Raw genomic sequence first — 27,559 nt, 5'->3', positions numbered from 1 at the left:
AACTGCAGTTTAAAGACATATTAGATATTTAAAGAACTTGTAGAAATGATTTATTACCATTCAAATATAGGTACTCACTGTTAATTTTATGATCAATTTTGAAGTATTGTATACAGAATGTATACCTAACACATCCTACCGTTTATGATAGCATTTTATATAGTGCTCTACAAAAAGGTTAGTAGTTTTTTTGTGGAGCCTATAGTGCAGAATGAAACCGAAAGGGGTCGTTGTCAAGCGCGAAAATTACGTTTCAAAATCTCAGAATACTTTAAGTATTTAAGTACACGATTAATAAATTAATAATTAAGTAATAAATAGTAAAGGATATAAGGGTAGAAATACATTGTATGTAATTAAAAATTAACATTATTAGACTGACGATTTTAAATCTTTATTTTCTGCATACACTTTCCACTTCGTTCTATACAAACTAATCCATTCAAGTTTTCGTTTTTTATCGCCATCGTGTATTAAAATAAAAGTCGAGTTATGATCGATAATTCATCTATTCTCGCCATATCGCGAATAGATATTCAACTTCATCGATCGCGTTTCTAACTTAAATTGATTCAACTTAAATTTTATTCTTTCTTCACTTTCATTCTCTCCCGCTCTCGCGCGCACTCTTTCTTTCTCACTCTTTCGTTCTTTCATGTTTACATTGGAAAAATCAATGGATATATTACAATACTTACAGTATCTCAATAAATGATATTTTCTCTCTGTCATTAAATCTGTTATTTCGTTAATATAAAATGACAGGCACTACAGATCAGCGGTTACGGTATTACTTTATATGTTAGGAACTCTCGACGTAGTAATTGCTTTTTGCGAGTAACGTACACAATATTACCTTATCTTCGCTGCACAAACATCGTATCTAGCAATGTTCCGAGCAAGAGTTCCTTATGTATTCTGTGAATTCGTTTTCTTTTGTTGTTCGTGTTGTTTTAGCATACCGCGCATTTTGCCGTTTACATTACGCTGAAATAATATTCACACTTAGAAAAAATGCATCCTTTTTTCATTGAACAAACCGTAGCTATAATGTACAAGCGTTTTTAAATTTTTCAAAAATTTTTTTGTTGCTTTCGCCTACCCACAACTGAAATCTTTAAAATTATATTATATTTTTATTATATTATGTATAATAATTTCATATCTATGTTATGTGTACAGATATAATCTTTAAATTCTTATCGACTATTAAAATTATAATACAGCCTGAGATATAATATAACAATTGGTGTATTTTGTAAATGTTGCCTTGCAAATAGATTGATTCGTCCGCAAACAATTATTGATCTAGTATGTGCAGTGTACTTTTTTTTTAACGAGCCTTTGACATGCATCGTGTTTACCTAGATTATAATTCACGTTCTGATTTATTCATTTTTGTAGCTCAGCGAAACAATCTTCATAGACTTATAAATTTCTTGATATATAATGTGTTTGTTTATATAATATAAACGTACGTGTTTATTATATTATATATATATTTATAAATCGCAAGACTTTTATATATATATTATGTATTAACAAATGTATTTTATGGACAGGAAAAAATTCTCAGTAATTTATTATAAAGCTCAAAAAGCTTTCCTAAACAAAGAGTTTGGAAGCTCATCCACCGTTTAGTATAGTTTTTTTTTCTTTATTTATAACGTTTATATTTTAACCAACCTGTTTTTGGAATAAGAATGGAAAGACTCTGACTTTGCAGTAGAAAATAAAGTATTCATATAAAAATCTAATAAAATGTTTGAATGATTTTATACAATATAAAAGGTTCCTTTCCATAAAAATCACACTACAAATTTTGAATAAAAAAGCTGCGGAGTTTAAAGATTGGCAACTTCCTTAAACGATCGTCGCTGTAAAAATAAATCTATAATCTTTAGTAACTCGTTCTTTTTTTAATAATGATTATAAATTTATCAAAAGTAAGTTAATAACAATGTTTTTTTTTTGTACATAATATACAAATAAATCATTTTTTAAGCATGTTTATGAAAAACGGCACTTGTATGACGATAACTATTCGAGCGATAATTTATTAATTTGAACAGAAACAATAATTTGTTCTAAAGTAAAGTCAAAGCACTATAGCTTCTAATTCCAATAGCAGAGCAGCAATATTATCGGCGCGGTTTTAAAAATCGAACGCTAATTATTCATAGAATTATCCCCGATATCATTAACATCCTGTACAATGATTCTCGCAGCGATACATTTATAGCTACTTTTTATTTTTGTTTGAATGCGTTCTTACTATCCAAGGTTGATATGGATCGCAAAGGTCTTTTTGTAGGAGGCGCACTGGTAAGTTTATAAATAAGAAAGCGCATAAAAGAGAATCGTACTTCGAAATTAGCGTGCGCGTTTTTCGATAATATCGTAGAATCTTGCAGCGTAAAGTTATTTTTTATCTACTATAAAAATAAATCTTTCGCACTTGGCGCAATCAAGTAGGCTTCCTTATATTTTGTTATATTTTTAAAAATAATCGCTACTAAAGCGTGTAAAAAGTACGCTTCAGCATTAGCTTGTCCGTTTGCAGGAAATAAAGAATCGTAACAAAAGAGATGAGTCTTGGCAAGTGGAAAAGAATATTTTCGGTTATTGTACAAAAAACAACATCGAAGCTTCGTGTGTAAGTATTTTTCAATATTATAGTGTATAGATGAGAATGTCCTAATTATCTTATTTTTCACATCTTTTTATATAAACTTTGGAAGAATTAGCCCATTATTGACTCGCCTTTGATTAAAAGCAGTGTTTAACCCCGTTCAAGCTCTCTATCTCATCATTCTCTCGATACAATAATTTTCGTTCATTAAAATTTTCGTCGATCGAGAGTTGATAAACGAAATGACAGAGATGCTAATTAATTCACGTTCACATGTAGATTATTAATCATAGGAAAACTAAAAAATGTTCGGACACCGCGACCAATCCTGCTTGTTCTTGCAGTCCCAGTATTCGCCATTGTACATATGACAAAGGCTATCCGTGTACGGATCCTCTTGCTTCTTGAACCACAATGGCTCGTATGCGGAATAAGGTAAACCTGCATAAACAAAGAGTTTTCAAACGTAAGTTGCAATAGATATTTGATATGTTTAATCGATGGATTAATAATTTATCCTTAATAGTACGGCGCTGTACTATAAAAGGCTACTTTTGCCACATTCATCGTATTGTACTTATTGTCTTACCTTGCGAAGCCGACTTTTCGGCATCATTTTCACGCGCCCTTCTGACGGACCTTTGCTTTTCTTCTAACCGTAGCTTCTCGGCATTAGCTTCATCCCACAATCCGTTCTCCATTAATCTTTGATCGGGTCTGAGACGCGAGTCCGTTGGAGCCACACCTTCCTCCGGCTCATTCAGTTGACAGGCCAATTCCGTAAAGTTATAGTACTTTTCGCAGTCATCTCTGTAATAAAAATCGAGCAATAGTTTCATTATAGAAAAAATAATAAAATATAAAAATCAATTTTCGCAAAGATTGATGCTTCTTTAAACACGACTAATTATATTCAATTTAGTAGCTAACACTAGCTTATACTGCATGTACAATCAATGAAAACTGGAACAAGCCGGGCAATCAATAAGCACTGTAAATATCATGAGCAAACACCATGTACTTTTCCACCAAGTACCGCGTTATTTAAGAGATACATTCACATTTTTATAAATAGTTATAAAGTTGTTCAAAAAATCAAACTCAATTCAATAATTCAGGCTTGTAAGCAATTCACATGTCAATATTGATCTTAGACGATCATTATTTATGAAAGTTATGACCCTTTTTACTGTCAAAAGTAGATTTCTGTAAGTTATAATCTAATAAAAAAAAGTTGACTTACGGAGGCAGACGCCGCTTCCAGGCGCAATTATATGGTCCAGTCTTGTAGACCGGATTGTCAGGTGTCCCAGAAGTACTGATAACCGGCGCGATCTCGATCTTGGAATCCCAGTTGCCTTGCACAACCCATTTGACCTCCTTGCTAGAGTTCATCACCACACCCTTGACCTTACGTTGGCTGTCTCGCGAGAAGTACGAGTAGGGTATGTACTTGAGATGGCACTTGATTCCCTGCTTGTGATTTACAATGTCCATGTCGCCACTCTGGTCAACCCACAGCTTTCCTACGATTATGTTATGCACCGTTGTCGTGACCTTGCGCCACGTGTAGTGATGCTGACCACTGTTAAACTCTAAATGAGCTGTGCCCAGAGGAATTACCTGCATAAGAGGATCAGCATGAAACATTTATCATGCAGAGTATTTTAAATGTCTACTACTTTGAGTACAGTTCTTATCATCATATCGCGCATTTGTCAACGCTCTACTCCATCATTATCTGCGTTCATGTGATTTATCAGTAATTGCTAGATAGACTTTTAAAAAATACACAATGGTAGTCATTACGTATAGTTTCAATGTCATTAAAAAAAATGTAACGTCCATTATTGATTGTGTATTGCACCTTGATTAATGATCAAGTTTATGGAACAATCAATTTTTTCTTAGATTATTGTGTGTGCCAATATAGCCGACTACAACACGAGTAATTTGCAGACGTCCCTACGATTCATATTAAAAGGTATGAAGGTTTTCTCACCTGGAGATACTTTCCGCGGAATTTTGAGGCCATAGTAAACTCTTGCCAGCAGCGCCAGTTTCTACCCTCACAGAACTGTGCCACCATTGGCGGGTGATGGCTGACTTGCTCGGATACGGCGCGCCAGCCCAAGTCATCTGTACGGTCGCATTCGTACGTCTCGCCGAGCAGTGGATTAAAGGGTTTGCCAGTCCGTGAAGCCGTGGTCGAGTAGCTGGATACCGTGAACGCCGCGACGTAGGCCATTTGCTCGTAGCTATCCGTGCACTCGGCCGCTCTATAGATCGTAATAAAGTAGGCGTAATCAAATTTCAAGTTTTACTTTGAAGTTCACGAAAGTTTCGCAAGCGCTCATGATACATGTGTAGACTGACCTATCGAGGATCTCCGCGTATTCGTAGTCCTCTGTGAGCCGCTGGAGCATACTGAGCGGCTCGGAGAAGTTGACAGGCATCGGAATCTTGGATAACTCCTTGCCGATGCAGTTTTTCATTATGCTCCAAAGGTTCAACGGATAGTTGGGCTTGTCGGGTACGCGAGTCCTACGCTTCCGCTTCGACACGGTGCCGGACTGGCCACCCCCGGCGTTCATCCCGGACACGCCGCTGCTGCCATTGTTCGACTGCCAAGCCGTCTGTTGGTGAAAAATCGTTTGTTATAATTGTTTTTTTTTTGTCTGTGGAAGGTGACGGTAAAATGTGCGCTGAAGATTAATTTAGTAGTGAAAACGCTATGTTAAATATGAAGTAAAATACGAGTCAAAGTAGTGACGACGTCTTTACAAGGCAATTCAGCTAGAATAATCGTTCATCATGCTGAACTTCAGAGATTGATTCGAAAAAGTTTTTGTGCGCAAAACCGAAGAATGAGAGAAGTTGAATGTGACAGGTTTTCATAATTTTCGTATTCTCGGTAAAAAGGAGGCTCTGTGACATGCAAGTGATTCAAAAATTATACAGCAGAATGAATTAGTTTATGTAAAGATAACGAACTAATGAGTCAGCATTTTTATTTTGCTTTTGTGTAAAGATTGTAATTTATGATTTTATTTCGTTAGGATCTATGCATATACCTACTAATTGCTGAAATATATGGTAATTCTGTATTATAATCAAATTACTGTGCTTTTCATAAATCTTTTATTCATTTAACTGATAGAATGAACTCTTATGAATAAGTGCTTCTCCGACTGGTAAATATGAGTAAAGCGACGGTCGTAATATTTTTAAAACTATTATTCTATTATTATTCATTTTTCGTAACAATATGTAATGACAAAAAACAAAGCCATCTAAATTGGTGACTCATGCAAATTCCCTGAAAAACTCGTTCATGCATTAAAAGAAAGATCGGCAATAAAACTATGGATAACGCAATGTCAGACTAGGCGTTCGAAATACTTGATGGGAAGAGATTCATATTCAATTTATAGAAATGATTACCATTTTCTCTCCATGTATGTATGTAGGGGAGAATGGAGCTTTCTGGCGTACCTAAGCGATAATTAAAAATTCAACCTGATGAATGCAGTCTTGAACGAACGGCACAGTAGCCGTGTGTGGTTCGTACATTAATATATGTCACTAGCATGGCAACGGCAAATCACCGTGTACCACGCAGTGAATAGACACCAAACGCAACGAGATCACAGTGTTCTAAAGCCTTGGTGCAAAATTTACACTGTAACAGCTTTTCTTCGCGAATACAATTTAACACATACAGCGAGCATAGACAACCTGCTCGTACACACAAGTAAAGAGACATACAAAACACAGTGGAAGGAGTTAGAGCTAGGTGCGGCGGACTCACGCTGTCGACTTCGGTGAGACTGGCAGCTGACTGTTGGGTCGTGTTGTTCTCGGTCACAATAAGGTAGGAGTCCGAGCGAGTCGGGTCGGCACTGGAGAGAGGTGTCGGATCACCTTCGGAGCTCGAACCATCATCGCTGCCCTGGGAGTCAGTGCGCTCGCGCTCGGCTCGCTCCAGCGAGTCGATGCCCTCTTCGCCTGGTACACTCAGGGTGAACGTGTCCGATTCCTGGGCATCGTAGAACTCGACGTTGTCCTCGTCGTCCTCGCTCGGCGACGTGTTAACCACTGCGTCTAGAAGAATCAAAGGGTTAGTTAAAAGAAAAGACATTATCTTCGTTGCGATATTATCATTTTCGACACTCAACGGGGATTTTCGATCCAAGTACTATGTATCGCGCTTGTAAAATTTTTCTGGAAAGCTATACAGTTTACAGCTCATGTCTAAATATAGACTGACGATGGCAATGAAGTTTATTATCTAATCTGTCTACTTATCTATAATTAATCAGGTTAATTCTACGGACAGACGAACTTTAGACTTTGATAGTTATAATTAAAAAAAAAAACCATTGAATAATTTCTTTTCACAGCACGGGGTCTTCGTCAAAGTTCTTGCAATTTTTATCTCAATGCACATCTGTATTGAAATTTCAGTATGTACTTTCAATCATTCTGCCAATGCTACTAATGATGCTAATGCCAAGTGAGTTAGTTCACTTTTCCTTGAAAGGAGTAGTATAAGGTAAGACTTGACTGCACTACAAGAGTACACTTCTTGCACAAGGAAAACTCCAATTCAAGAAGTTGAAGGAGAAACAAGAAGACGTAAAAAACGTGAGTATAGAGAAATCGTGATACCGTATCAAGTAAAATAATATTTGCAGTTTTCCCTGCCTAAAGTCATGTTTCATTGTTAATGTTTATGCATGCACCTGACGTATTTATACCACCCATCATGAATACCTGATAAATTAGTTTTTTTATCTCTTTGATAATATGACCATGCATGACTCAGATGAATTTTGAACATCAACTTTGCAGGCTTTGTTTCTGTATTTCGGAAGAATTGTTTATAGTCTATTGCATAAAGAGATTTCTCTTGCATATAAATATAGCATTAGATTAGAAGTTCAATGAAATAGATGAAAAGAAAGACAACAATGCCTGATAAGGAAACAAAGCAGACAGATGCAAATTTGGAACAACGGTGAACAATGCGAATTGGCCTTTTCAAAAAGTCATTAAATAAGCAGTAATCGCGATAGATATTGGCGTTTCGCGTTTGACTCGCGTGCCCTCGCGAATAATTATAGATATCAACTGTAATGCTCAAGAAAACTGGCAGGGAAAACTAGCAATAGCATCGAAAGCCAAACAGACAAAGATGGAACTATTAAGCCTCTAGAGCGCAAGAATGTTAGCAAAAAGTTTCAAATTGAAGCAGAACATTTGTATCCTGACACTAGCATTTTATTCTATATCATTTAAATTGCACAAAACAATTCTGCTCCTTTTTTAAAAGAAACTTACATTAAGCTAAATAAAATAATTTAGCAAGCGAATAAATGTCTCAACAAAGTCTTGACTAGAGTTGCAAGAGAAAAAAGGTTTTTAATAATGAAAGTCCAAAGATAAACAATCAGTTATATGGCTTGTCAGCTGATAACATACACTGCAATGATAAGTACAAAGGAAGACAATGCCAGACAAGTTATGTCAAATTTATTTTTGTAGTCTCCATTCTAACTACAATCAATACCAGGAATTCAAAATTAACCAACAAACTGCTTTGAATAAATTTTCCAAAAGCATTGAGCACTTGCTAAGAACTGCAATAAATTATCAATCCACACACCACACACCTACGCAAAGTCAATGAATCAACAGTTTTTTCAATTCCTACATCACCTCATCATCATGTGAATGAATAATTCCACACTCAGCACTTGCAGCCATATCAGGCATTCACACTAATCCCTGAAGCATCGACACCTTAAATCTCATCAGAATCCAAGAAGATCTCATCCCCCCCTCGTTGACACTCTTCATCATGAAATGCCCGAGCAGTAGATGAAAATAGAGGGGAAAAAAGAGCGGAAAGGAAGAGGCAAATCTATTTTCTGACATATCATTAAGGCCTCAAGGATGTGGTCGCGTTGGAAGAGCGCTATAAACACGGACGTGAGAGGAAGCGAGAGAGAAAGCCTAGTCAGCTCACGCGCCACAGAACGGAACAGAGAGAGATAGAGATAGAACAAGAGAGATAGAGATAGAGAGAGAGAGAGAAAAACCTTGAAAGCGATCCTCGGACGGGGCAACAACAAGCTCGTCGTCGAAACCGAGATCCTCGCAAGCTTCCTCGGCGACTTCGGTCGCTGGCTCCAGTTTTAAACCTCCTCCTCCTCCTCCTGCCGATGTCCGTCGCAGCGAGACTGAGCTGCTGCTCTAGAGCGCGCGCTAGCAGCAGCCCCTCCGAGATAACGCACATACACAGACGACGCGATATCCGCGATGACTTGGACGACGGCTGTAATTTGGCATGCAACCTCTCTCTCTCTCTCTCCCTCTCTATCCCTTCCTCTGCTACAGGCGACACGACGAGTGTCTCTGCGTGTGTGCGGTCACACCAACGAGGCGGAGGAGGAGGAGGAGAAGTACTCGCTGTCGGCAGCCTACTGCTGCAGCTGGCCAGAAAAAGAAGGTTAATTCGCGCGACGAAGAAGAGAGAGAGAGAGAGAGGGCGATGATGAGGGCTGATCCGCTGCTGCTGGGCACTATCGCACGCGGCTGAGCTACAGCTACACTAACAGCAGCAGAGAGAATACTAGGCAAGAGGGAGAGAGAGAGACGACGATACAGGCAAGGCCACCTGTGCGCGCCTTTTTCACTCCGAATCCGCGGAGATATAGCTGAGCGCGCGCGCGCGCGCGTGTGTGTGTTGATATGTCTCGGAGGAGAGGTGGATTTCGCGACGGCGATGACGCACACGCGAGAAAGAGAGAGAGAGAGAGAGAGATGCGGACACGATTCTGGGGGAGCGTATACGTGTTGCGAGGGTCTATCACGAGCGCCGGAAAACCGTTCGATCGCCATCTGGTATGAGCTCGCTCATTTAAAGCTGAGAACGGGTTACTTACCGGATGAACTTGGATGTTGCTATTTTTGCAACTTTCATCATATACTTAACTATCTGCAAAATCTTTTTTAGCTTTTCAACGCCTCTCGCAGACGAATGTGCAGAACGCGGCAGCTTTAATTCGACTATATACGGGGGACGAGATTTTACTAATGCGTTTTCTATTTCTGTTCTTATTTTCATAATCAGATTTTATTCTATTTTTGATAGCAGCAAATCGTCGATGCGTTATAATTCAAGCGAACACAACGTCGATTTTCAACGAATAAGAGTAGCGTCGAAAAATTGGCAAGACCTCTCGGACATATTGATTTTTCGATTTTGTCGGTAGAGGGTCGAAGCGCGGCGGCTGCCCCTTGTTTGTTTGTTTTCGAAAGCAGCGTCGTGGATAACGACTTTGCCGGGAATAACGTGCATGAGATAATATTATCCCGCGATTCGTTGCTATTATACGTATATGCTTACCGATTGTACACTATTATGCCAGTTTCGTCTGTTTTGAGCCAATTTATAAAGGAATAATCCTGTTATCGCGTATATACAAATAAAATAAGCAAACGATAAGTGAGAGAAAAACATCGATTCGAAAGTTGACCAGAATAGTCGAGGAACTTGATTGAATTCCATCAATCCGTACAAATATTCGATCTACTGCATGCCTTAGGTAATAAGTCAGGGCAATTGAAGCGAGAGTCAATAAAAGATTTTTTTTCAACGCAGTATCTCCGAAAGAGAATGATCGATTTTCAGTGATGAATTTTCGCGTTGCGCGAATACATGGCGCAGTGTTTGTTTCCTTTTCCTTTCAAGCAATTAAGGCGTTCTCGTGTCAGCAGAACACTTTAAAGCCCTAGAAGTATAGTCGCACGTGTATGCGAATAGAATGCAGGTAGTCAGCGTTACTTGGTATAATTGGATAAAAATGTTTGTACTCACGAAAGTTCGAACCGAGAATAAATTTACGATGAATAGATATACTCTCGTTAAAGCGTTATGGACACGCGTCGTAACAGTAACGTCGTAACGTATATATATATATATACACACACACACACATACACACACGCGCGCGCGCGCGCGCGCGCGCAATGGCGTAATTTATCGATAATTAGGTACACAATACACTTTCCACACTCGAATTTTGATCGGGTTACCGGTGAACTGGCACGTGTCACATCCCACGATGCTTTTCCGTCTGGGTAAAACGATTATGAACATCTTTGAAACAGTTCTTTACTGAAAAAATCGGCAAACGCACAGTAGGACATGTCGAACTTGGCAAGACCGTGAAAATTACAAGCCTTCCATGAATAATTCAGTAAAAAGAAATGAAACAACAAACTAGCTGCAATTTCAAAAAATCAAGCGAAAATAAGTAGCTTACGGCTCTGTCTGTGCGCCTGTCCAGCGGCTGGCAGCGCGTGTTGCGCTGCCTCCTCGAGATGCGAGTGCTGTCGTGCGAGTTGCTCCACCATCTTTTCTATCCGGACCTTTTGGTCCCGTTCATGCTGCAGCATCTTCTTCCATTTGGGCTCCTGTTGCTGAGCCAGCTGTAGGTACTCGTCGCTCGACTGAAACGATCAAAAGTTTTAGCGTTAATCAATCGATCAGTACACGTAAGTTCAAAGGAAAGTAATTTCGTTTAAAAAAAAAAAAAAGTAGCTTTCCTATCAGCTTATTTCGGCATTAACTTACTTCACAAGCAAAGGAAAAAAATTGATCGTTAGTCAAGGTCAAATCTCGAAACATAATCGAAAGATTATTTTATACAACGCGAGCTTCGTGCAGCTGCGATTAATTTTTTATCAAACGGTGATGAGCATGAAAACAATTTAATCAACCGCGGATGGAAAATATTTCTTTCAACTAATACGTAACGGGAGTCGTAAACAAAAGTCATTTCACGAACATGTATGACTTCAATGCCACCGTCGCTTTCAGCATCCGAAGACAGTGCACGCGCGCAATACTCGCAGAGTGCACTTTATGAGCAGAGAATAATAAAGAAAAAGCGTAAATGAAGAGACGTCTCGGATGTGTGATATGTATAGGAAGTAAGAAAAGAAGCACAAATCTCGATTACTTTTATCATGGCATTGGCGGCGATTTTGAACTGGGTAGCTTTCTCGTTGACGGTCTTAATCTTGGTCGACAGATCCGGGGAAATCGTCTCGAGCGACTCCAGATCGTTGAGAGCCCGCTGAAGTATCGTTCCTCTCTTCGTCAAAATGTCATTCCACTTCTGCAGCGTCTCAAGCCTCTCGGTCAGGTCCTTGATCGTCGAAACGTGTTCGCCCTTTTGATTGTCGTTGTCTTGGTACTCATCCTCCTCTTCTTCTGATACAAATGCGACAATATTAACAATCGAGTCTCGGGCTGAGTGGAGTCTTTCATTTTTTTTCTTTTCTGCGCGCGCGCGCAACTGGAATGGCTCGAGTATGACCGCGTGTGTGTATATGCATCAGTACATACGTATAGGGCTGTCGAGCTTTTATTAATTTCGTTTTATCGATCGGGATTGGCAAAAATTTAATTTGCCCATTGTCTCGACACTTGAACTTTATTGCGAGTCGTTTATGCAATATTCGGTAGCCCTTGCAACGTTGAAAATTTTAACACGTATTTTATTAATAGAGAGATATTGAAGAGCTAATTTACGTATGGAGATACATATAATTTCATATAATTTTTGCTTCTATACCAAGATGGAATTTTATTGTATTAACTTAGAGAAGTAAAATTAAGAAAATGTATCAAATGCTTACCAGACTCCATAGCTTGGATGGCCTTGGCTTTGGACAGTTCGAGTGCTGTGACCCATTCTTGTCGTTCAACCTCAGTGGCTGCTTTTATGTGAAAAGTCTGTGTCCCTCCATTGCTCACCACAAAGGTGCAGGCATCCACTGTGTGTATTAAGGCCCCGTGTAATGATATTGTGCCTCGACAGGTGTGAGACATTTCACCAGGATTCCTAAACAGGTCAGCCAAATTAGCTTGTACGTTTGATACTTTGAAAACTCAGATTTGAGCCGTTTAAAGAGAGAAGATTATAATAGCTGAGAGTTTTCGATGTGTAAATTCCTTAGCCATCTTAAGACCAGCAAAGCACCCATATATTGGCTTTATTTATTTCATTGATGCACACATAAGTTATATCGCATGTGAATTTGAGGCTCGAGAATTAGTATACTTTGTACTATAAAGCAAAATGATTAGCATCCTTTGTCCAGCACCAATGATAAAATATTTTTATATTGATTACATCAGCGGTGACGCACTCTTTTAGATTTTATTACAAGTCTTGCTTTCCAACAGACCGATTTATTTTCAAATTTACACATGTAGAATGGCAAAGATTAATAGCATCGTTGGACTCCCAATAAGCAGCTAATAAGAATTGTTGTATATAATATTCTTATAGAAATGGTAGACCCATTTCCCTCATGCAAGAAACAATATTTTCAATGATTATACATAACAATAACAATGTAATGAAAGAATACAGAATACCCTTTATTCTGAAATTGTCTAAAAGTATCTATTGAGTCAATGGCTGAGTAAACAGTGCGGTAACTCATTCAAAATAAATTTTATACACAAAATAATACAATGATTAAAATCCTATGCTAAGTAACTCAAAAATGAAAATTTTATGAGATGTACAATGTTCTCCAGAGAGCATGTTTCTGCAGTCAAATATACTAAAAATAAGGGTATTTCATATCCTTGTATTATTAATTAAATCTTCTGCATCAAAGTTTCAAGCGTATGCTTTACAGATAGGGTTTGTGTAGCAAGATTGCTAAAATTCATAGTTAATAAAAAACGAATGGTTCCTGCTTATTTAAATTATACAAATAAACTAATGGTTCAACAGATTATAATTTGTCTTACAGGTATAGTAATTTGTTTTGAATATTTAGAATTCTTGTGTGACACTTTGCAAGGTGAATAAGTTAATTACGTAGCAGAGGTAAGATGACACACAATCTTTTAATAATAAAAGGTCTACTTAAAATCTCCGATCCATGATATTCTGGTCAACATTTTGCCTTACATTGTGTTATGCAACTACATGACTCTAAGAAAATAATGCAGGTGCAAAGTGATATTGTGTAAGACTCAATACTTGTACAAGTCAATGGAACGTCATAAATAAAATAGACCAAATTTACAAAAAGAACAATAATGGCACAGAATACAACAAATAAATCAAACATAGGATAAAAGGACATAACAATGCTTCACCTTTGCACAGAGTTGAAAAAAAAGTAGAACATAAAGAAAAATATAATCAAGTAGACAAGAACAGATATAATTCTAAGGATAATACTAATTTCATTACTAAATTAAGAAGTACTAGAATTCAAACATTTACTAATTCATTAAAACCAAGACGATTTACATATGAAAATAAATATAGAATATATTTCTTTCTGATCTTTCTAATAACTTGAAGAATCCACAAATACAGTCAATGATTTTGTATTTAATTTTCTACAAAATGGAATTCCAGTAATTTTAAATTTCATCAATTGAAACTAGCATCTCCTTTGAAAATTAACACAAAAAATTAATGTTTGCATTAGTAAAATGATATGCACAAGGACTTTCAAAAAATGAAATGAAAATCTAAAAAATTTGTTTTTTTTTTTGGTTGTTAAGAAAAAATGCCTTTGTATAGAGGAAAGTCAGGGTAATCGGTGTTTCAGATTTTGTTTTTTTTTACTTACTCGGAGGCTCTGCCAGCCCTCCGCTTGCGTCGTGTCGATATCTTTGGCCCCCCTGTCGGTTCAGCCCTAAACAGTCCACAAAAACAATACAGACCCTTGTCCACTGAGATAAAATTTGCATTTTCAAGAAAAAAGAAATCATTGACTTTTTTGGCAGATTAATTTTTTTTTGTCTAAATTTAGACTTGGGATTTATGGGTAGACCATCATAATTCAATGATTCAGTCTGGTTGTAAGCAGACTTTCTTTTCTGCTTTAAGGTCAATTAATAAGAGATAGGAGTGATACGATACGAAATAATGATGATATAAACTGGTCTTGGATAGAAAAATAATTGACACAGATCAAAGCTCTAAAATAATGCATGTCATTTTTTTTCATTAAACGAAGATAATGCATGTCATCTTTTTTCATTAAACAAAAATAAATATAGATGAATTACTTTTTACTGTTGGCTAGTAATCAAGACCTGTAACTATCAGTTCCCGGTACATTCTATCCACTCCCAGTGATGATAAAGACATAGAATGATTCATGTGATGCATTTGAAAAATTTTCACGAATGAATAAAAATAAATGCAAGTGCTTTTACTCAACTGGCAGAGCACACCTTGTATACATATTGATAATTTAAACTTTCTTTTATTCACCAAACGGTTCACAACACATTTAAAAAATTTTTTTAAATTTTTAGACGATTCAAGATAATTGTCTTGTGAAAACATTCATTGAACAATAATATTCTTGTACAAAAAATTAATTGATGGTGCTACGTAAAAGTACTTGAAAATTCAAAGAAAAACACCGTACAAATAAAAATAAAAGGATGTAAAAAGATAAACTAAAAAGGCTTGCACCCAAGTAAAAGCAATAAATGTTGATGAAGTGACATGCAGTGTGACTTTCTTCCACTATCATTATTACAAAATTGTCCAAATTTTTTAGTTGAATCAGTTGATACTTGTTATTATTGGGAAGCTCATGTTTTGTCCTTTTTTAAATATATACATACGTATATCTTCTAGCTTTCAATATCCTACGTTATACTCTAATGTTAACTATAGTTTACTATCATCATAAGGGATTGTATTAATGCTAGCAAGTATTAAAAAACTCAAGTTTTGAAATATTTTATAGCAAGTTTGAATATAAAAATGCAAGTTCATCTACGTAGCAGTATAAAAAATATATTTTTAAAGAGTTTAAATGTCAGCCAGGTATAAATAGATTTTGAATAACCTTGAGAAATCATTGCTCTGTTTTTGGACCAAAATTCTATTTCAGTTTATTCACATTTTTTTCTGCATCATTAATATTTTCATATTATCCTTATCATTTTCAAAACTTAAGTTTTCAAATAATAATTAACCCATGTCTCTTTGTAAACGATTATCAATAAAGAAGTATCAGACTGTACAACAAAGAAGGCAAGAATTAGTATGAAGTATATGTATATAACATGGCATGTATGTAGAATTTAATCTACAGATACATGCATGAATCACTTGTTAAACTGTCACACAATTTACTGATCAAGAGCGCGAGTGTTATTTACATGAGTTTTAGATATGAGCGGATGCCTTTGTCGATTCCTAAAATTGCCCAGTTGTAACCATTTGTAGGCTGAATATAAGGCTCAAATCTGTTACGTATGGCAGTGTGAGATACCCATGGAAAAAATTCTTTGAGTATGTCTTCTTTAAGGATAAAGAAATTTACATAACTTGTACTTATCTTATTTTTCATCTAATACCAAAAGACAAGTATTAACTTGTCAAATAGAAGGACACTCTATGCATTCCATTAGTTACGATTACACTACATCAACAAATTAATTCAATTTATCTATATTATATGTTATGAATGTAGGATTTGTTTTTATACAATCTGCAATAAGATAAGCTTCACTATAACATATGCTCTAGAATTTCTGTGCTATGACTTGTATAGGTATTGCTTGCAAAAGCTTGATGCATTGCTCAATGTCAATGCTACTTTGATTGAACATATTATCAATCCATTTGTTTAAATGCTTTGTTATAAATAGCGCCAGTACCAGTATTTAAGAATCGTTTATTTTTTTGCAACAAGAAATATATTCTTTAAAAAAGGTGCATTAAAGAGTTATCATTTTTCTACTATATTTAGTTTGTAGTAAAAATTATCAAATCTAGCTGACCCACTTTCTTTGTTGCTTTGTGCATCATTAGTTATATGCTTTTCATATCCTAATCAATCTCTTTCTTCTTGTAAATATAATTGCTTTATTGCTGATGCGAAAATGAAACAACTATGAACTCAAATATCTACCAAAAATATGTTTACCTCTTTACATCATAATTTCTGAGCACTCAAACACATAATAGAAACATATCCTTACAACAGACACATCTCAGAGAAAATTTTCCCAGTAGTTGAAAGTTAAATAATAAGTAATTTTGCTACACCCAATAATATTGCAATCTTTGTAATACTCGAAGAATACAGTATGCTAAAACAAATTTACTCTTAAATGACATTATTTAGAAAATAAATCACACATGTTACAAGCGCCTTAAACTCTAATCTGCACTGTCATGCAAGAGAACGATGGTTACAAATTAGAATGGCATTAATTTCTGCATTTTCAAGTTAAATACACAGCGCTTTAACACACAGAATCTAAAAAAAAAATTCCATTCTAAAATAAATTCTCATGCCAGATAGACAAGAATCAATATTGGGCTCGAAGAGCAAATCTTTGGCACAGTAGCTTGCACAGCCACCAGCAGCGGTCATAATAAAATTAATAATATACAATCACAAAAAGGCGCCACTCTCTCAATTGCATCATCTGGCCAGTAAACTCGACTGCGACAATTGCTTGCCAAAATCAAAGAATATTCACATAATCAAAGTGAACAAAGGTAAAAGGCAACTTTGCAGTTGCGGGATGACAAGCTTACGGCAAAAATTGCAATATCATGGAGCGTGCTCTTTGGAATAAACCCAGAAAAAGAGAGGGATGGACATATATGTAGACAGTTGGAGAGCAGCAGGTGAGCACCCTGATGGCAATCGAACACAGGTCAAAGAAACTTGGTGGAAGAGTTAGTCCTCTGGTTGTTCAACGATATGGGAGTATTAAAGAGAGAGAGAGAGAGAGAGAGAGAGAGAGAGAGAGAGAGAGAGAGAGAATAAAAGATACAGCAAAAGAGGAGTTGACAGCAAGGCGCATCGTATATACCTGTAGTAGGATAGCAGTCCGTCCGATAGAACGAACCATCTCCGCTGGTAACCTTTAAGATAGTTGGTCCACTTGAACAACCATCCCTTCTTGCCACCATGCTGCAGCTTGACCTCGGTCTGGGCCATCCTGGCAATCGGGCCGAGCGCGGCCACCGGCTCGGACTGCCTCCTGACGAGGCCGAGCAGCCTCGGCTGCTGTTGGTCTACGCTGTGCTGATGGCCAGCGGCTCGCAAATTCGCCGTTGCGGGCCTCGTTGTGGCAACTGCTCCGGCTGCTGCAGCGGCGCAACGTCGCGCTGCTGCGCAACGTCGTCTATGGAGTCGCAGCTGGCGGAGCCGCGGCCAGCACCAGGTGCTCCTCCTCGTCCTCGCTGCCGCCGCCGCTGCTGCCGTCGTCTGCTCCTCCTCCGGCTCCGAGTTGAGCTGCTGCTGCTGCTGAGGCTGCTGCTCCTGGTGTCGTTGTTGCCGTCGTCTGATCGCCACTTGCCCGCCTGCAGCTACAGCTGGTCGAGGCCTTACCGCTGATGCTCGAACTCCTGATACTGCTGCTGCTGCTACTGCTGCTGCTGCTACTGTCGCTTACGGTGTGCGGGTTAGTGTTCCACGTATACATGAGCGGCCGAGTCGCAGCACTCGCGGCGGCCGACCACCATTTTACACCCGAACTCGCGATTCGATTCGCCCTCTCTCTCTCTCTCTCTCTCTTACTCTTTCTCTCTCGACGGGCGGACCACTCTCGCCTTCGTCTTGTCCTTGTCTATAGCACACTCCCCACTATACAACTTATGTACGAGTGTATAGGTATAGGTACTACTGTAATCTGTGACACACACTACAGATATGAACTATATATTGTCGGGCTCTGCCGTCTCTTTCTTCGCGGTCTGCTCTCCTTTCTCGCGATATCTGCGCCGCCAACAACACTCTCTATATATACCTATACTATACCGTGAAGAGTCGCGCGCGCTATTATCTCCCTCTCACTTTCGCGGATATACCTATACCTACCGCGCGCAGAGAGTAAATAACGGCTGGCTGCCTTATATGCCCTATATATGTACAATTATTCTGCCTATCTAAATTTCGTAAAGAACTAAGTATAGATTACGAAGAGCGCGAAAAGACTGCGACACGATCTTGACCGAGGGACGGCGGCAGCCCGAATGAAAAGAAGCAGGAAAATTTTCTCGTGACACACAGCACTGCGCGATAATGTCGTGTGTGCCACTCACTCTCGCGAGAGCGCATATATATATAATAAGTATATACGTGTGCGCGAGGCTCGCGTGCATCTGATTCGAGCCGCCTCAACAATCCGTCACGTACGTTAATATATATGTATCCTCTATACGTGACGACAAGTGTCTACTCTCCGCGGAGAGATTGTGTGTAGGTGACATACAAGCGCGCGCGCGCGTTGTTTACACCAAAACAACTGAGCGCGGCACGAGAGAGGGGGAGGCGACGGACTGTATAGACATATATACACGTGTTTACATATAGCGCGCATCCTATTTTCGGAGATGTTGCGGATATATCTTAGGTATATATATATGTATGAGTATGCAAGTGGAAAAATAACATTTTTTTAAAGGACGTCCACGCTTGCCGACCTGATGAGCGCTTGGAACGTTATATATGCGATGCGGTTGCTCTATATAGTAGCGAGAGGGCATTTAAAAAGCCGTCTGCTATACGCTTATGCATGTACAGTTATATCATATGTATACAGGTAGGATTTGATTTTGGAGCAGACAACGGAAGCGTTTGCTGCAGTGTTTCAAATAATTTATTCAAGTCCGCTGCTCGCAGCTAATATATCGCTTTCGCGTCAATATATATAAAATAGACTTCTTCTTCTTCTTAGTGTATTCGATAATTTTAATTTAAGGATAAATAAAAAATAGCACAACCTTGAACACATGGTAAAATTAACGCAAAAAATATATATCCCCGTGAATATCATTTTTCAACAGTAAATACTGCTTAATTTTATTAAACTAGAGAAAAAATAACGAAGACGCGACCGTCACTGAATTACGCGGGATTCGACGGCAGACCCATAGACCAGGCATCCAAAAGCTTTTTGTCCTGAGGACCAGCTCCCAAGCTTATCATTAGACTTGTCAAATCTCCTCGGTGACCTCGGCCGTGCATGGCGTGAACAACTTTGGCAATGCTGCAAACAGACATTCTTTTTATCTTAACGCTGTCGTCAGGTGTGCAATGAGTAATGGCTCGAGACAGAAAATTTTGTTGTATACACACTTTGCCCATTCTTCTTGCAGCGTTGAAAAATGTACCTTCAGAACGGAGTCGACCAATTTTTCATTGTCGAGCGATTTCTCCAATTTAATTAAGAGAGTCGGGAGTTTCGATGGAAGCACGCCTGTCCATCTAACGACGTGAGTCCTCGTGTCGTCTCCTGCATGCTCAACAGGTAAAATGTCGAGTCTACAGACTTGACTGCAAGGTAAAGGCACAGCAACGGATGTATCTACACCTATTAATTGCAAATTATGGACAGACATGAAACTTCGTTTATTTGATTGTAATATTTTTGTTCAATAATAGACTTACTAATGAAGTTACACATATTGGAATCCATATATTCCTGAGCATGAGTTTTAACCCTCTGACATGCTCTTGGCACAAGTGAGCACAAACCATATAAAGATTCTAGGGTTTGTAGAGGCGGGCCTCTAACGAGAATTTGTATACCTATTAAAACGGCGTATAAAATTTGTCGAAACTGATTGTGCCCAAGAGCTCGTCTTAAATTTCTAAGTACTGTCATAGGATTCAAATTTGAAATCTCGTTAAAATCCGGTATTCGTGAATCCACACTTAGATTAATAGGAGATTTAGCATTGACCAAAGTAAAGCCTTCTTCCGTTTCTGTAAATTTAAAACAAACGAACGCGTTGAAATTTTTACTTGCATAAGCGACATAGTTTTGTTGAAAGCAGTTTGATTATTGGATAATTTACCAAGATGTTCCAAATTAAAATTAACTTCGTCATCCAGTAGACTCATTGGTAATATTTCTACAAAATGTCTAGCTCCAGCACTCAATATCCATACAAACCACATATGAATTCTGCAAAATTCGTTTACTTTATTTCAATGCATGTGAGATTATTTTGATGAAAAAAAGTACTCCATTTACCTTACAAATACATGTTTTTCATTGGTGATTTCACTCAGAGCTCTTGGCTGTTTATTATTAGTGTTGGATTGTAGACCTGGTCCACAATTTGCGGTTGATAAACGAACAACTCGCTGTGGGCATTCTGCTTCTTCAGCATTATACTTCTTTTCAGCAAAATCTTGTAACTCTCTAATAATTTCTTTTAAATTGTCAACAAAGAAAGGCCACATATTTAGCAAAAATTGCTTATCACGCATAAAAACTATAAAGCTACACCATCTACGCAAGCCTCTAGCCTACAAGAAAAAATTTGATTAAAATAGATATCAATCTCAATCCTAGTTCATTTCTGTAAATTAACTATTCAAAAAACTCACTTGTGCATCTTTTAGAGAGAAAGTGTGACTCAGAACATGACCTCTTGACTCATCTCCAAAATAACAAACACCCTCTTTTCCTGGATGTACTTCACAACTTAAACTCCTAATCGAGAATTAACAGATATAACATTAATCCTGTACTCTTGTGATATTTACTTTCTCATATGAATACAAGCAATACTCACCTTATACATGCATGTTTGAGAAGAGCTCTAATGTCCTGCATTAGGGATTGTTGTGCAGAGAGAAAGGATGTTCTTGTTTCATGTTCATTGCTCAAATACTTAAGATTACCCAAACTGTGACAGCCTTCGCAATTCGGTTGCAGTTCAGAAAATAAAGCCTGTGCCTGTCTCAAAACTTCTTTTGGCCCATAGAATTTCAATTTCTCTGTATTTTGATTATCAAAGCTTCTATACGTTTGCGTTGTAAAAATGACTTTTGGGCCATGCATCTCACAGAAAGTACACAAGGCTATGACTGCGTTCATCTCTCAGCGAGGCTCCAATTTGTTGTGGAGATGAAAATTAGAACTCCTTTCTTTCCAGGTGATAAGGATTTTGCGACGTTTTTTCGGTCCTCTTAACATTACCTGAACAAAAGAAGAAGGAAACAAGTCAATGAATACCTTTATACGTATCTACACACAAACTCATAGTGCATTTCTTGTATTTCTACACTACGTTAAAAATCGAGTTGCCGCAAATAGCGTAAAGTGGAAGTAGCAGAATGTATGAAATGAAAGACTGATTTTTCAAGTAAAAAATGTTGTTTTTTATAACATAACCTCAGGCAAGTAGAAAGTGTATAAACGTTCCTGATTACAAGATACGCGTGAGAACGTCTGTTGGAAAAAAATGAAAAACATGCCTACGGTTCTCTCGCTACAATTATCATAAATTGAAATTATTTTTTCATGTTTATTTTCGCACAGTTTCACGTGACAAGACGACGAAAATATAAATTATAAAATACCGATTACGCTACTACAGCGACACATGACACTTTGCGGACAAGTTGATTTCTGCATTACCAACCAGTATAAACTTACTCGGAGCTTTTGAGGCAAGCGCGCAATACCGCAAAAGCTCCGCTGCTGATACTTTGTATGCTTTGTCCTCGAACCGAAGGATAAAATGTTTATTCATAATAAAAAGAGCTGGCATTTTAATAAATTTATAGATGCACTTCCATTGATTTATTCTTATTCACATTATTTCCTTACACACATATATATATATATTATTAATCGCTTTGGCAGGCGACAATAGGTGGCGCATGGCCACTTGTCAATTTCCCTCATAAACAGTAGGATGCGCGCCGAGTCCAGATACAGTGTTAGGTCATACATAAAACTAAAACTGCCTGGTTTGGCCTGCTGCTTTAGCCGCTCATGCTATAACTGAGGGAAGCCTATAATGCAGATCTTTCCGTTCCATTCTGTATAATTTCACGGAGCCGAATAAATTGCAAATCGACTGGGTGCGCGCATACGGTAGCGCCCTTAAAAATTATCAAAACCCATTAAATCTCATGGGGGACAAAATAGTACGCGCGCGGCCGTCACGGGCATTTTTCTGTCAATTTCCGTATAAGAACACGCGTTAAAGCGACACTGCGCCCTTAGCATCTCTTATGGCTCACAACAACGATCGGCGTGATGCGAAAAAAATCTAAGCGTCAGTTTAATGTGATCAAGGCGCTGGCGCTAAAGAAAGATCGCATGCAGCCATCGGTCGAACTGAAGGACGAGAGGCCGGAGATGTGGGGTTATTACCGGCACTCGCTGGGCTCATGATGCGCGATTCTCGACTCTACGATCTCAGCGGATTCTCCATGTAAGACGATGACGTACTCGCAGCTTTCGAGCGCGCCCAACGTCGCTGTCGCTTTGTGCTCGAACGGGAGGACTTTGTGAACGAGGCTTTTTACCATACTTTGCCTAGTTCGTCACTTGTGGGTCTATCTCGAAGAGGATGATTATCGCTACTTTAAACATTGTCATTTTGTAATAAAACCCCTATTTTCATCATTGTTTAACTCAAATTTTATTTTTACCTGAGATACACTATAACGCATTGCGCTCGCGTTACCCTGATAAATCACAGGCATTTTTATAACTCTTGCGTAACGAAAACAATAAGAACATCGATTATTCTTCTGAAAAGTAAATTATCCACCACTTTCATTGGGCCGCAAATCACCCGCCGTACACGCATAATGTAGGGATGCAGTGCTACCTATTGGTAAGCAAGTGTAACCACTGGCGAATATAAACATAGGTATGTTAGGTGCACGCGCAGTCTGTATATATATATGTATATACGTATATATAGACATACAACAGACGACGTGACGACGAGACGTCCGAGAGAGCGCAAGGAAAACATCAGCCGGCGCGCGCGCGAAAGAGAGAGAGAGACGGCGCTAGCGCTCGGGAGCGGGGAGGGAGACACTTCCGAATGCGTTTCGGCACGTATACTTAGTCGCGTTACACTGCCCATGGAAAGAGAAAGAGAAGGTGCAGTGCGTTGTGCGAGAGCATCGTGCGAGTATAGAAGAGCAAAGCAGCTGATGTAGTCAAAGATGGCCGGTCGCGACACAAACAAATAGGCAGACAAGAATCCCAGTCATGGACACCATCGTCGTGATCCTGCAGAAGGCCGACGACCAGCTGAGGTGAGAGCGGACATACTGTATTTGATTAATTTCCCGGTACCTATGTGCGACACCTGCGGGTCGTCCACACTTGAGACCTGCTCCGAGGTGCTTTCGCAGAAAATCGTCTCCGGGTAATTGTCGTTAAGATTTTTTCGCGATCATTTCGACCTTCTTTTTTTCCATCGTTATTTCGTAAGACGACGATAACGGAGCAGCTGAGTTGAATTATGAATCGGAAGAGCGATGGCCGGTGCAAACGCAACGACGGCGACTTTAGTGATTACTTAGATACCGCAGAGGCCCCCCGTGTCGGTTGATTCTTTGTCGAGATTTCGCTGATGCTCGGACGAGGCTACAAGTACAAGAGAGAGAGAGAGGGAGAGAGAGAGAGAGAGAGAGGGCGAGCGAGAGAGTGACGACGGGAACTAGAAGAGAGAGAGAGAGAGAGAGGGAGAGAAGGAAAATTTTCCATTGATCGCACGTAGAGCTGTGCGTTGGCCCTTTTCCGACCAAGACTCGTGTCAGTTCCCCGATTAGACACTGTCGCGGATAATTCGGCCTTTTTTAGCTGCGACGTACGACTATTACATCCCCGTCTTGATTTATTTACAAGCTGCAGGCTCGGGGATGAGCTGCTACTCGGCGAGAGTGATACCGCCAGGTGATCAAGATTAGAAACGTTTTTGTTTTCCATTTTTTTTTATTTGGCTCCGATTTTTTTTTCTGCAAACATACGTGCGGATTTTTTGCGTTTAGGCGACACTTTTTTCTTGCTTTTGGTGCAGAGGAGGTGAGTGTAAAGGGACAGATTTCGGTCGCTGCTGTCGTCGGTCGGACCTTCGATTTTTTTGTCGTTCGACGTGTGGGCAGATGATGACGTTGAGTTGTCGTATGTACTCTGAATCGTATAATTAATTCGATCGCCATTTTTTATACTCCGATATTCCACAGTATAAAGTATTTCCAAAACAAGAAAGGTGTGAGAAATTCAACAGTTATTTATAACGATAATTGTACCCATTTATCATTTGATGATTTATTCAGTTAGCTTTAATTATATGAAAAGTAACAAAGCCGTTTTATATGTAGACTAGCTGAGAAACAAGTACTTTCAAAACAACACTTTTAGTTTCCTCTATAAATAGACATCAATTTTATTTTTAGCTTTGCATGTAATTGGAGGAAATGGAAATTTAAAATTCTACGTTGCCTGACACCAAGGCAGTTGAGTATAAGTTAATGAATGATGCTCTTACACTGGGTATAATAAACATGAAAATATAGATTTTTTTATAATACATTGCAATCTGTTGAAATTCCTTTATCTTGGTTCTTCACACAAATAAGCTTCATTTTTAGATAAGAAATATGCGTGTTTGTGATATACATTTATTATTGATTATGCCTACTCACTTTATTCATAAAGATTTTGGGATCAATTATTTAGATACTACATACAATCCTTTTTACTAAATTCTTTTCAAAACAACTTACAGCATAATTTTTCTGTTTGCAGATGCTGAAAGTATTCTTCAAATAGAGCCAAGGAGGATATCACATTGAAAATGGCTTTCGATCCTAGAAATGTGAAATATCCTCCGGAAAACATACATCACCCACAAAACATGGCGCCGTATCATCCATATCCCAACCATCATGTCATTCAACCAATCCATCGAACAGATGAGAACAGAAATGACAACCATTGTGGCAACAAAGAAATGTGCCCAACCATTTCTCATCAATCCTCTGGCACTCAGACTATTCAGAAAGTTGACGCAGCCACCATGACAGATCCACTGCAGATAGACTTTAGATTGACCTCAGAGTATTTGGCCCGCTGTTCAGGTCTACCATATGTTTGCAAATACGATGACAATAGCAATAATTCATCGTCAATACACAACTGTCAGGAGGTTAAACCAAAAATTGAATATGATCTAGAACCACAGCGTATAAATGGTTAGTATTTCATCTAGAAGTAACTGCACTAATCAGAGTTTCTAAAATTTCAAATTTATAATCTGGAATATTTTAGGTATTCTAGTGTACAACTGTCCAGAGTGCGCGTACCGTTTCGAGGACCGCGAAACCCTGCAGGAACATCTCGAGGATCACAAGCAGCGTCCGCACGTCTGTGACATTTGCGGTGCCAGTCTCAAGCGCAAGGAACACCTGGACAGACACAAGCAGGGCCACAACAAGGACAGGCCCTATCAGTGCAACACTTGCTGCAAGGCCTTCAAGCGCAACGAGCACTTGGCCCGTCACATGGTTACCCATTCTGGCAGCAAAAATCAAATCTGTACCGAGTGCGGCAAAGCCTTCTACAGGAAGGATCATCTAAAGAAACATCTGCAAAGCCACGGAAATCACGCTAGCGGCGCCAAAAGCAAGAGCTCGAGCAGCTCACAGAACGGCATGCACTCGACGAGTAACGGACAGGAAAACAATAATCACGAGGAGGGATTGAGTACCTTCGCTATGATGATGAGGCAGGCTGGTCCTCCTCCCTTTTCTATTTTGAGAACTTAAGATTGACCGGAACGCGTTGAATAGGTTTTTCGTTTTTTCTTGCTAACGTCGAAACGTTTCGTTAGCGAGATTTCAGTGAACTGCAGATTCGTTACAATCTGCATGCATTAACAGTATAGGCAATCGTGTCGTGTATTTCCGCGGATTGCAATTGATTTAATCAAAATAAATAAAACAAGCGCGAAAAGAGTCAGGAAGCGATTTTCGTTATCTACAATTGTTTGGCATTAGTTTTAATTCTTGAATCTTTGATTTAACTTTTTTTTCAAGTTTACACTTTTTTGAAAACTAGTATTAACATTGGTTTTTATATCTACATAAATTATACATTATTTTAATCATTTATTATTATAAGATATTCTGCATGTGTTATTAGACAAAGTAAATTACTTGTAGATGCGAATCATTTAGAAAAAGAACGTTTGTCCCGATAAACTTTTCAGTTACCTGGATAAATTTATCGCCAAATCTTTCTTATTATGTGAAAAATTTTCCTAGTATAAGGTCATTAAAATATCGATGAAATATACGCGGTGAATTGATTAAAAAATAAAACGAAATCAAGACTCAAGTCAAAACAGTACTTACATTATATTCCAAGAGCGAATAACTTTTATTGTTATATAGCTTATACGTAGGGAAATGAGAAAAAGTACGATAAAAGAACGCTAAACAGAGATTTGCAGCCGCAAGCGTATTATTCCTACAGGATTCTTAACAGATATTTCCCGATGTGTATAAAGTAGTTTTACGATACTTCGAAACACGAAAAATGTGAACGATGCACGCGAATAGACTTTTGTTAAATATACGAATTGCATAATTAAACGTTAAAAATAAATATGTACGTGCGCCGATTCGTACGAAGAGTAAGTGCTTTATTTATGAGGGAATAAGTTAGTGATATAATGAATAATTATCATTCGTATTAATCGATACAATACGATGATTGATGAAAAAGTTGTTGAAGCCAATGCGTAAGTTTTTCATTATTATATGGAACATGTACATTTGATCGATTTTTAGATTGACAAGATTGCCTTGGTTAGCAATATAAGTTATAATTTACATTTAAAAGAACTTAAGCTTTATTAGGTAACGCGAATCGAATTTTCCTTATTAAACCGAAATGCGTGATTATTCGGTTATTAATAAATGTATTATACAAAATTATACCAATTCTAATTTGAAACGTTATATACCTTTTCCCGTTTGTATTTTTATAAATCATAATTTATAACATTTGCATTAATTCTTAATCAAAATAAAATATTTCTTTAATATTATCAT

General features: G+C 38.2%; 3 protein-coding genes across 13 annotated transcripts; 1 reads left to right on the top strand and 2 right to left on the bottom strand.

Annotated features, from left to right (window-relative positions):
* Nucleotides 1–372: 372 nt before the first annotated feature.
* LOC100121358 (oxysterol-binding protein 1) lies at nt 373–18,970 on the bottom strand. 7 transcript variants are annotated; one of them, XM_008212240.4, is made up of 12 exons: nt 17,541–18,970; nt 14,315–14,380; nt 12,347–12,552; nt 11,665–11,918; nt 10,966–11,152; nt 6,444–6,736; nt 6,077–6,127; nt 5,009–5,268; nt 4,635–4,911; nt 3,876–4,255; nt 3,222–3,442; nt 373–3,073 (listed from the first exon to the last, which is right to left on the bottom strand). In XM_008212240.4, exons 1-12 carry the CDS (start codon nt 17,666–17,668, stop codon nt 2,931–2,933), a joined length of 2,466 nt encoding a protein of 821 aa, XP_008210462.3. In that variant the 5' UTR covers nt 17,669–18,970; the 3' UTR covers nt 373–2,930. The 7 variants fall into 7 exon arrangements, with proteins under 7 accessions (XP_008210462.3, XP_016839022.2, XP_003427315.3 ...); XM_016983533.3 differs by having other exon boundaries at nt 11,665–11,915; XM_003427267.5 differs by lacking the exon at nt 6,077–6,127.
* Nucleotides 18,971–19,313: 343 nt separating this feature from the next.
* On the bottom strand, nt 19,314–22,099 carry LOC100121323 (folliculin). 4 transcript variants are annotated; one of them, XM_016983530.3, is made up of 8 exons: nt 21,944–22,086; nt 21,259–21,665; nt 21,071–21,176; nt 20,712–20,989; nt 20,533–20,642; nt 20,123–20,440; nt 19,811–20,045; nt 19,314–19,721 (listed from the first exon to the last, which is right to left on the bottom strand). In XM_016983530.3, the coding sequence occupies exons 2-8, from the start codon at nt 21,561–21,563 to the stop codon at nt 19,580–19,582; spliced, it is 1,494 nt and encodes a 497-aa protein (XP_016839019.1). In that variant the 5' UTR covers nt 21,564–21,665; nt 21,944–22,086; the 3' UTR covers nt 19,314–19,579. The 4 variants fall into 4 exon arrangements, with proteins under 4 accessions (XP_016839019.1, XP_016839021.1, XP_016839020.1 ...); XM_016983532.3 differs by having other exon boundaries at nt 19,316–19,721; nt 21,861–22,099; XM_016983531.3 differs by having other exon boundaries at nt 19,316–19,721; nt 21,757–22,086.
* Nucleotides 22,100–23,434: 1,335 nt separating this feature from the next.
* On the top strand, nt 23,435–27,555 carry LOC100121304 (zinc finger protein 606). 2 transcript variants are annotated; one of them, XM_001604858.6, is made up of 3 exons: nt 23,435–23,752; nt 25,251–25,696; nt 25,773–27,555. In XM_001604858.6, the coding sequence occupies exons 2-3, from the start codon at nt 25,300–25,302 to the stop codon at nt 26,267–26,269; spliced, it is 894 nt and encodes a 297-aa protein (XP_001604908.2). In that variant the 5' UTR covers nt 23,435–23,752; nt 25,251–25,299; the 3' UTR covers nt 26,270–27,555. The 2 variants fall into 2 exon arrangements, with proteins under 2 accessions (XP_001604908.2, XP_016840113.1); XM_016984624.3 differs by lacking the exon at nt 23,435–23,752 and adding an exon at nt 24,217–24,395.
* The last annotated feature ends 4 nt before the right edge of the window (nt 27,556–27,559 follow it).

Source organism: Nasonia vitripennis, chromosome 3, assembly GCF_009193385.2.
Source record: "Nasonia vitripennis strain AsymCx chromosome 3, Nvit_psr_1.1, whole genome shotgun sequence".
Taxonomy (NCBI): domain Eukaryota; kingdom Metazoa; phylum Arthropoda; class Insecta; order Hymenoptera; family Pteromalidae; genus Nasonia; species Nasonia vitripennis.
Note: the sequence above shows the minus strand (reverse complement) of the source record. Positions and strands in the feature narration are given on the sequence as shown.

Bases quoted from the DNA above. Each gene is read 5' to 3' on its own strand.
- LOC100121358 (XM_008212240.4), bottom strand. From the start codon at position 17,668: ATGGCCCAGACCGAGGTCAAGCTGCAGCATGGTGGCAAGAAGGGATGG. The intron at 11,153-11,664 runs GTAATCGAGATT...TGATCGTTTCAG, and splicing joins CCGCCAATGCCATGATAAAA to TCGAGCGACGAGTACCTACA. The intron at 5,269-6,076 runs GTAATCATTTCT...TTTCACCAACAG, and splicing joins ACATACATGGAGAGAAAATG to ACGGCTTGGCAGTCGAACAA.
- LOC100121323 (XM_016983532.3), bottom strand. From the start codon at position 21,563: ATGAACGCAGTCATAGCCTTGTGTACTTTCTGTGAGATGCATGGCCCA. The intron at 20,990-21,070 runs GTGAGTTTTTTG...TTTTTCTTGTAG, and splicing joins TCTCTCTAAAAGATGCACAA to GCTAGAGGCTTGCGTAGATG. The intron at 20,643-20,711 runs GTAAATGGAGTA...CGAATTTTGCAG, and splicing joins GAAAAACATGTATTTGTAAG to AATTCATATGTGGTTTGTAT.
- LOC100121304 (XM_001604858.6), top strand. From the start codon at position 25,300: ATGGCTTTCGATCCTAGAAATGTGAAATATCCTCCGGAAAACATACAT. The intron at 25,697-25,772 runs GTTAGTATTTCA...GGAATATTTTAG, and splicing joins AGAACCACAGCGTATAAATG to GTATTCTAGTGTACAACTGT.